The sequence below is a fragment of the Alexandromys fortis genome, unplaced genomic scaffold (assembly GCF_014885135.2).
Source record: "Alexandromys fortis isolate MF-2015 unplaced genomic scaffold, M_Fortis_MF-2015_v1.1 scaffold_16, whole genome shotgun sequence".
NCBI classification, from domain to species: Eukaryota; Metazoa; Chordata; class Mammalia; order Rodentia; family Cricetidae; genus Alexandromys; species Alexandromys fortis.
In genome coordinates, this window is record NW_026067893.1 from 17,431,286 (window position 1) to 17,439,979 (window position 8,694).

The following is an 8,694-nucleotide window of genomic DNA, read 5'->3' on the forward strand; positions in this document are numbered from 1 at the left end:
CATGGGCTCCCCCCCCCCCCCCCCCCCGCTTGCTCTTTTCCTCCCCTGCAAAGTAAAAGCCTGGCCATCCCTCCAAGTCTGTGCACATCTCTTTTATTTTCCTCCAGAGCCGCAGAGTATTTCGCTGTGTGGCAGCATTCATAATTTATTTACCAAGTCCCCTGTTGATGGACAGCTAGATTGTTTCCAGGTCTGTGCAGTTGGAGGTGCGAAGGGGGCTGTCTAGGTCACGTGTTCAAGAGAGGTCTGCCCTGGGGTTCTGTTGGGCCAAGAGGCACAGTAGGGGGTGAGGCTGTGTCCAGGGGCCCAGATCTGGAGGTGAGGGGGTTGCAAGAATCCCTCATGGCGTACACTTCCAGCCCAAGCTCAGCAACCCTGCTCCCTGGTGGTTCTCGCTCCATGAATCACTCCACGCTGCTTCTCTCTGATGTTGCTGCAAGGTGTGGGGAGCTGGTGTGAACGCAGAAGTGAGTACACGTGTGTGCATACCCCTTCCCGTCGACACGGGGCGCATCAGACTCCAGACTGCACTGGCTGAGGCACACCTGCCTGCAGTTGCCTCTCTGAATGCTCCCGGCCTTACTAAGATGGTGCAAGAGCAATAAGGACAGACAGACAGTCAGACCCTTATGTGTTTCCTCACCTCCCTCCCTAGAAACCTGAGCTGTGCTGCACCAGGAAGCAAAAACCTCAGGAACTTTCCTAGCCTTCTTCCCTAGGGGTCCCCTGAGGACCCACTCAGCTATGCAGGACTTTATGAGTCTTGCTCCTCCTCAGCAGACCCTGCCCTCACTCCGGGGAACCCTAACCACATTGTGCCATTCCTACGCAGCTGCCCTGGCTGGTCCCTACCCCTCCTGGGTGCAGACCACCTGCTGGCTTCATAAATAACCCTTTCTGTTCATGGTGAGAATACTGCCCACCCAGCCCCCCAGGACTGCCGCTGCATCTCTACATGCCAGTGGGCTGAACAACTGTACAGCCAAACCCAGCAGGTAAAAACAAGGACTGCTAACCCACTTGGCCCCCAGCGCCCCCGCTGGGGTCACCCACTCAAGCTCTCCCAACCCCACGCATGGATACCACCCCACCCCCACCTCCACACTCCTCCCCTTCAGTTAATTGTTTACAAGTGACTCAGAGCTGCCTCCAAACCGGCTGGTGCTCATTTAGGGAAGGAAAATTCAGTGGCCCACATAAAAATGGCTTTATTGAAGTGCAAAAATATTCCACCAACTGGATTCCCACCATCTGCTTTGCTTGTAATTCTGAAAAGCACGGTGCCACGCAGCTCGCTGGCCTTTGTCCTTTCAAAGCTGCCAGAGGCAACTCCCTGCTGTTCCTGACCTACACCTCTGCTGGGTAATGGCCCCGCCCAGACAGAACTCCCGGTACAGCAGCCTGGCAGTGTGGCTGCCTCACCTCAGAGGCAGGGAGCCAGGCCCTGCAGTTGTACAGCCTTGGGAACACTGAGACACCTGGCCAGCAGCCTGGAGCCAAGGAATCTAGCTACCTCCAAGGACCCGAGTCTGGGTTTCAGCACTAGTTCAGATGTCCCCAAGTTACCTCCTACCTTGCCAAGCCTCAGTGATTAAATCCAGAGAATGGGCCTGAAATGCCCACCTTGCAGCTGCAAAGTCTCCAAAGGGCTCCCCTAGGTTCCCGCCTCCCCACACCCCACCCAATAACATCCTTCCAGTCTGCTTCCCCAACCTGGAACTTCTGCATCTTCAAACATAACTTGCGCTTTCACACCGGTGGCCTTACCAAGCTCGCTCCCCTGCCCTGAGTGCTTTTCTTCTCTGCCCCAGAAAACCAGTCCCCACAGTCCCCACCATCCCTGCCGTCCCCACTGAGTGGACCAGTCCCATCACAGCCCCTCCCTCACTTGTTACGGCATCACCTTGCTCATTAATCCCATAGCAACCAGCTCTGTCCCACTTCCTTGGGTCGTTTTCATTCAATGCTGAATCCTAGATCCCTGCCCAGCATTTGCTATAAGGGAAGGACAGTATAACAAAAGCGGAGCAGACAGGGGCTCTGGGGTCACACAGGCCTTAGGTGAGTGACTGGGTGATTTCCCTAGCCTCTCCAGGTCTCAGTGTTTTCCAAGATGAAGATTGTGTAGACAACACCTTTCACATGGGAGGAGCTGGTTTGTTCACACTATGAAGCATTTGGTCTGGTCTGGTCTGGGCATGCTCTGTAAGTCTTCGCCGTTACTACTGGTCTAAGAGCTGACGCGGCCAAGAGTCATCAGTGGGGCAGTATTCAGACTTCAGGGGGGAAACGCTGGGCTTCTCTGGACAGTGGGGCTTTGAGTCTGCACTCCTAAGTTTCAGACAAAGAAGCTGAGTCCCAGAAAGGATGGCTTACTCATCTAACAGCCCCTCCCCTGTATTCAGGGAGAGAGAACCTGGTCCAGAGCCACGTGCCCCATGGGGGCTGCAAATTTGAGTCTATGAATATTCCTCAAGTCTTTGAGTTATTTGTGGCTTCAGTCGGGCTGTAAAATGTATTCATGGAGCTGTTCTGTCAGCATAGGTGAGAAACACTTGCTTTTGTCTCCTTTTTTTTTTTAATGGAAAACGTTTGCTTTTCTCATGAGCCACTTAATTTGGGCCCTGCACACCCTAAAAAAGCCAGATTCGTGGGCCTCACGATTCGGCTTCAAAACAGAAAATCTATACTTGGCCCTCTCAGTCTCTCTCCCACCCCCGCTCTAGGAGTAGGGGTAGCTAGCAGTCAGCAGTCAGGCCCATGAGGAGCCCCCTCTGACTAGGCAGAAACTTGGGGCGGTCCACCCAGTGGATCTATGAAAGGAGCTGGGCTGGGGGCTGAAGTCCCATCCTCTGAGCTCCGCCCACAACTGCCAAGCACTGCCTGCCTTCCCTGGTAACCTGAGAAAGGCCCACAGATGAGGGCGATCAACCCCCACCCCCACATCAATGCTTTTAGCCAGATCTTGCCACAGGCTAGCCTGCTTCCTTAGGCAGGAGCTGGGCACACCTAGACAGTGCCTGAACACCTGACCAATCTTCCCAGCCCACTTTGTGCCATTGATACAGCATGCTGCTCTCAGGATGTGCGTGACGAACTCACAAGGGACACTGTCCGAGCTTCCTGGATATCTTCTGTAAGGATCACAGATCCGCAGAGCGGCCTTTCTCTACCCCATCTTTCCTGAGTCTTACAGCTCAGCTCAAGAGCTCCTCCCCAGGAGTTTGTCCCGGACCACTGAACAGGACCTTGGCTAGTCTCCGGGTCTTTTCATCACAAAGCTTGGCACTATCTAATATGATTTATTTGTTCGTCTGTTTGCTGGCCTCCCAGATGGAGAGGGAAACCCATGAGGGGACATTCCCAGTGACTTTATAAAAAAAAGGCTTGGCTCCTAGCAGAGCTCCATCAATAGAAATATCAGAGGCATGTTCAGAAGGGCACAGCGAGTTGGCTGCAGAACTAGGACTTGTCCCCAGGACTCCCAGCCACGTGGCCCTCATCATGTTCTTGCAGCTTGCCAAGCAAGTCACAGCCAGGATTTGAACCCCTGGCTCTAAAGCTAGCCTGCTTACCATCAAGCCTTAAAGCTCCCCGAATTCAGCCTCCTGCTGCCTGACCTGTTGGCTAGAATAAAAAGTTCTCCAATACGGCCACCACTAGCATCATGTGGCTGTTGAGTTGTAAATTAATTTCAGTTAAGTAAAATGTTAAATTCAGTTCTTCGGGGGGCTGGAGAGATGGCTCAGCGGTTAAGAGCATTGCCTGCTCTTCCAAAGGTTCTGAGTTCAATTCCCAGCAACCACATGGTGGCTCACAACCATCTGTAATGAGGTCTGGTGCCCTCTTCTGGCCTGAAGACATATACATAGACAGAATATTGTATACATAATAAATAAATATTAAAAAAAATTCAGTTCTTCGGTCACTCCCATCCTGCATGGGGCCAGGGGCTAGTGAACTGGACAAGGCCGACACCAGGCCTCTCCATCACTGCAGAGTGGTCGATTGGACGGTCTGGCCCCGAGGAGGAGCTTCCTCAAATCTATCTTACTCCTCCTCCCCACGGCCCTGGGAAGAGTGTATTAGCCACTCTCTCTGTTAGCATGCTTCTGCTAGTACTCCAAGAGGCCCTCTCTCCTCTGCTCCTGACCCCTCTCCTTCCTCCAACAGGAAGGGATGAAGCCAGCAGCGTGGAGGTGACATGGCCAGACGGCAAGATGGTCAGCCGCAGTGTGGCCAGCGGGGAGATGAACTCGGTGTTGGAGATCCTCTACCCCCAGGATGAGGACAAACTTCAGGACACAGCCCCACTAGAGGTGGGCCAAGACCTCTGGGCCTCATTATCCTAGGGGTGAATCTGTAGACTCACTATCTAGAATGGGAGAGACGATGGCTCCACTTGTAGTTTTGCAACCTGCCGTACCCACACCTCTTCAGCTTCTCACAGAATTCTGGAGGGTTGGCAGGGCAGCGGGGTTTGCATCCATTTCACAGGGGAGGAAACCAGAGGCCCAGAGAGTGAAGCCAGGGCCAGCTAAGGCTACATAGCCAGTTGTGCAGTGGGTTGAGAACCAATCCCTAGTCTCCTGCTGCCCTTGTCTTTCCTGAATACCTGAAGAGACTTCCTATGGTCCTCGGATGAGGCTCAGACCATAAACTAGGATCCTTGAGGGTAGAGTCCTGGTCCAGCTTCAGGTCTGTGTCAGGTACAGAGATCTCAAATGCAGGGAGAGTTTGAATGGCATGCTCTGCCCTCCGCCTCAACAACATATCCATGCTTAGTGTAAGGCAGAATAAGAGGGAGGGAGGAGGGGCTGCCCTCAGGCTCAGGCTAAGAGCAGTGACAGCTACTCTGTGGCTGTGACAAGGAGGGAACCTGAGATGAGGCCTCTCAACTCACAAGTGTCTATGCTTCTGCCACCTTGCAGTGCGGACAAGGATTCTCCCAGCAGGACAATGGCCATTGCATGGGTGAGTCACCTATAGGCATCAGAGGACGGGGCAGAGGCTGGGATCTTCCTGGGGACTCTCAGCCTGACCTACCAAGGCCCGAGACACAGACAGGGGCTAGAGAGATAGGGAGAGGAAGGTGCCATCGGTCCTTAGAGATCCAGTTGCCAAGATAGTCCCCCTATTCCTCACCAAGGTGAGAGTGACTTTAGCAACTGCAGGCTGACTCATTCCGCTGCTGGGCATCGGCAGTCCCTGCCTGCCGTGAAATAGCAGGAGAACAAACCTGCGGATGGCACACGCTGCCACACAGCCACTCAGACGGTGATGGATAAGCCTCACCCTGCCAGAAGCAGAGCAGAAACATTCTATGGCCAGACTGAGGAGCAGTCAGCCAGGAGGCTGACAGACCCATGGAGGCAGAGCTGACTGTAGGAGGCATTCTGGCACAACAGGGTGTGGACTGTGATCACCGTGTAGACAGGAGACTGCAGCCGGGTACAGTACAGGAAAGGCTGGTAGCTTCCAGATGCCAGGTCAGTGACTTTCTCAAGTCTCCCAATTACGCTGTGGGTGGGGGGGTGCATCTAGCAGCCCAGGGTCCATAAGATGTCCAACCCAAAGCCTTACGTCTTGATTTATAACGAGGACTTAGGGCGAGGATTCTTTCTTCCTCAGACCCAGAGAAAATAGACACAAGCCAACTCTTGTGGAGCTCACAGCCAGGAAACAGAGTGGCCTGCATACGAACAGCTGACGACCATATATGTGGGGCCAGGGATGACATGCGCAGGGAGGCGCCGGGGACGGGGGGGGGTGTTAGTCATCTGGGGTAGATCCCAGGTGGCAGACAGAGAAATTGGGGTCAGTCTGGGACCTGGGGGACGATGAGTAGGACAGCCACAGAAAGAGGGGTCAGGGCGCCCGTGGAGGATACTGCCTGGGCACAGGACTACAGAATGAAGTATGGGTGCCTAGGGGAAGACGTGACTCCCCCATACTGTCCGTGTGCCACTCTGGTCACATAAGAATGCACAGCACAGGTACATAAAACTTTGGAGTCTTCTCTACTTGCTGAGAGGACCCTTTGAGATCACTGGCCCGGCAGCGCGTCCTTTCTGTCACCCAGAAGGTCCCCTACATGATACTAAAGCACCGTGTCCCGCACTGGGGATGCAGTCTAGTTCCTTACCTGAGGGGTTCTCATCCTGGTGGAGGGGTCAGACCTCAGACACAGGACTCCGTGGTGTGAGAAAGTGGTTTAGGGACCCTGTCAGCAAGGTGCAGCCCGGGGACTGTCTCAGTAGAGAAGTCAGAAAGAGCCACTGGTGAGGGGCTTGTAAGTCGAGACCACAGGATTAGAAGGACCAGCCCCAGAGGGAGCCAAAGGGAGAACATAGGCCAAGGGCACGAGCTCGTCACAGAGATGTCAGAGGTAGTGTTATGGTTAAGATGAGGTAGAGGGTAGCACAGGGGGCTTGAGGATGCCAGAAGGAGTCTGGACTTTGTTCTTAGGCCCTCAGGAGCTAAGCAGGAGAGTGACCTGATTGGGATTCATGTTTTGAAAAGATCACTCTGGCTGCTGAATTGCAGGCTGGAGTGAAGGGAAGCCTGGAAGCCAGGAGGCCAGTAAGGCAGCCGCTGCAGACATCCAGGCAAGAGACTGTGGGGGCTGGGCATAGGGTGGCGGCAGTGAGGAAGGTGGACAGATGAGAGGCCTGCTTCGGGGCAGAGTGGATTGCATCGTGGGGTGAGGAAACGGGAGGCTGGGGAGAAAAGTCTGATTTCTGCTGGTGTGGCTGAGCAGTTGGTGGTGGCATTGACAGAACTGTGGAAGATGGAGAGGGGACAGAAGAGGCTTAGGGGATGAGGGAAATCAGAGTTCCATTTTGGAAATGATCAGTCTGAGGTGTGTATTAGACATCCAGGTGGAAATGCCATGGAGGCCATTGGTGATTGGATTCATGAGCGTAGAGCCCAAAGGAGAGGTTATGGCTGGAGGCAGGAAGTTTACAGTCGTCCACATTTAAAGGGTTATCTAGAAAAAGTGTGATCTATAGAAAGGACCTAGGACAGAGCCTGAGCACTCCCAGTATACAGGACTCAAGGACAGGAGGAGCTATCCAAGGGCACTGACGTGGAGAGGCAGGCCCAGCAAGGAAAAGGGACATACCCGGGATCACAGGGCAGGTGGATAGACAGATCCTAAGGAAGGACACACTGCCCACCTCTCCCTGGTGAGTGGTTCTCCTTCCCTTGCAGACACCAACGAATGCATCCAGTTCCCGTTCGTATGCCCTCGAGACAAGCCCGTGTGTGTCAATACCTATGGGAGCTACAGGTGCCGGACCAATAAGAGATGCAATCGGGGTTATGAGCCCAATGAAGACGGCACAGCCTGTGTGGGTGAGTGGAACTCTGGCCACATTCAGTAGCAAAGGAAACACGCCTTGTTCCCGGGAGTGCAGGGTTCTCTGGGTGGGCTCCAGACCGTGGTCCTTAGCCCTTGCTCCCCCTGGACTGATAAAGGCTCCTAGACTCACGTTAGCTCTCCACAGGAGACCATGTCAGGCTTGGAGAGACCCCCCTCATTACTGCCCCCCTGAAGGGCCCCGGGGTGCTGGGTCCTGGTCCTGTGGTTCTCACTCTCCTCATAACTCCTGAAGCAAGTATTCTGGCCTGGAGGTCAGCCGGTGTTCTCGTAGCTGGGGTGGAAAGTAGCTCCTCCAAGTGACCTTTGGCAGAATTTCTGAACTGGTGTTTGTCTTACCTCCTTCCTCCCACCCAACCCTCTTCTCTTCCCCCATTTTCTACCTCCCCACCCTTTCGTTTTTTGCAGCTCAAGTGGCCTTTTTAGGTGGGTATTCTTCGGCTGCCTTTAGAATCTCTGAGCCTCTCTCTCAAGCCTCATATCTTTCGCTAGGCCTTGGACTTTGCCTTCAGTTATATGCACTTTAAATTCCATCAATAAAGGAAAACAAAACTCACAACCTTTGTGGAAAACTATATCTCTCCTGCTGCCTACCTCTCTCCACACCCAATAGATTCTGCCACGTGCTCCTTCGAGTGGACAGTGGGGGTGGCCATCTTTGAGAAGGGAAGTTTGGGAAATGCTGGCGTGACCCTAGTTGTTTGTGAAGCCTTTCTTTGCATGTTTTCTGAGAAAACAGAAAAGGAAAGTGTCTCCTCTACCCCATCCCTCGTTCCTTTCGAAGAACCAGGACAGTCCAGTCATTTCTGTATCTTTGTGAGCGTCTTATTTTGCCCTTAACAGAGATGGCTCCCAGGCGGTTGCTTGCTCAGTTGATTCAGTGATGTATCATGTGCCTGCTCCTTTGGCCTGTGCTGTTGCTGCTTTGTACAACCTGATTTCCTATGATTATGAAAGCCTTATTGCGTTGGTGGTGGTGATGGTAAGGGGAAGGGTGGCCCTTTGGGGCTCTTGATAAAAATGCTTAAGTTTGAACGTGCCAAGTCTTCCAGCCTCTTTTCTGGAGAAGTTATGCCAATAAACTCTCGGCTACATATTAGCGCCTAGCTAGTGGGGGCAGGGCGCCTGAGCGAGAACATGCTGGTTGGAAAGCTGAATTCGCTGGGCCACTTCCACCAGGAGGGACGTGAAAAAAAGCCACAACCTAAGGGGAGCACCAGGTCCTGGCACCAGCCATGTGGCTGGGTGAGTGGAACAGCATTGCACTTGGAGGACCAGGCAAGGCGTGTGGGGTGGGTGAAGGGCAGACC

The 8,694-nt window shown here is 53.6% G+C and overlaps 1 protein-coding gene across 2 annotated transcripts in view; it reads left to right on the top strand.

Annotated features, from left to right (window-relative positions):
* Window positions 1–8,423, top strand: part of Crtac1 (cartilage acidic protein 1) — a 140,890-nt gene extending 132,467 nt beyond the window's left edge. The window contains exons 12-15 of one of the 2 annotated variants that reach the window (XM_050149019.1): window positions 4,174–4,319; window positions 4,932–4,974; window positions 7,216–7,359; window positions 8,228–8,423. In XM_050149019.1, the coding sequence (XP_050004976.1) occupies window positions 4,174–4,319; window positions 4,932–4,974; window positions 7,216–7,359; window positions 8,228–8,268 (374 nt within the window). In that variant the 3' untranslated portion in view covers window positions 8,269–8,423. Of the gene's footprint in view, window positions 1–4,173; window positions 4,320–4,931; window positions 4,975–7,215; window positions 7,360–7,792; window positions 8,204–8,227 lie in introns of those variants that run through there. The other variant, XM_050149011.1, reaches the window with a different exon arrangement.
* The last annotated feature ends 271 nt before the right edge of the window (window positions 8,424–8,694 follow it).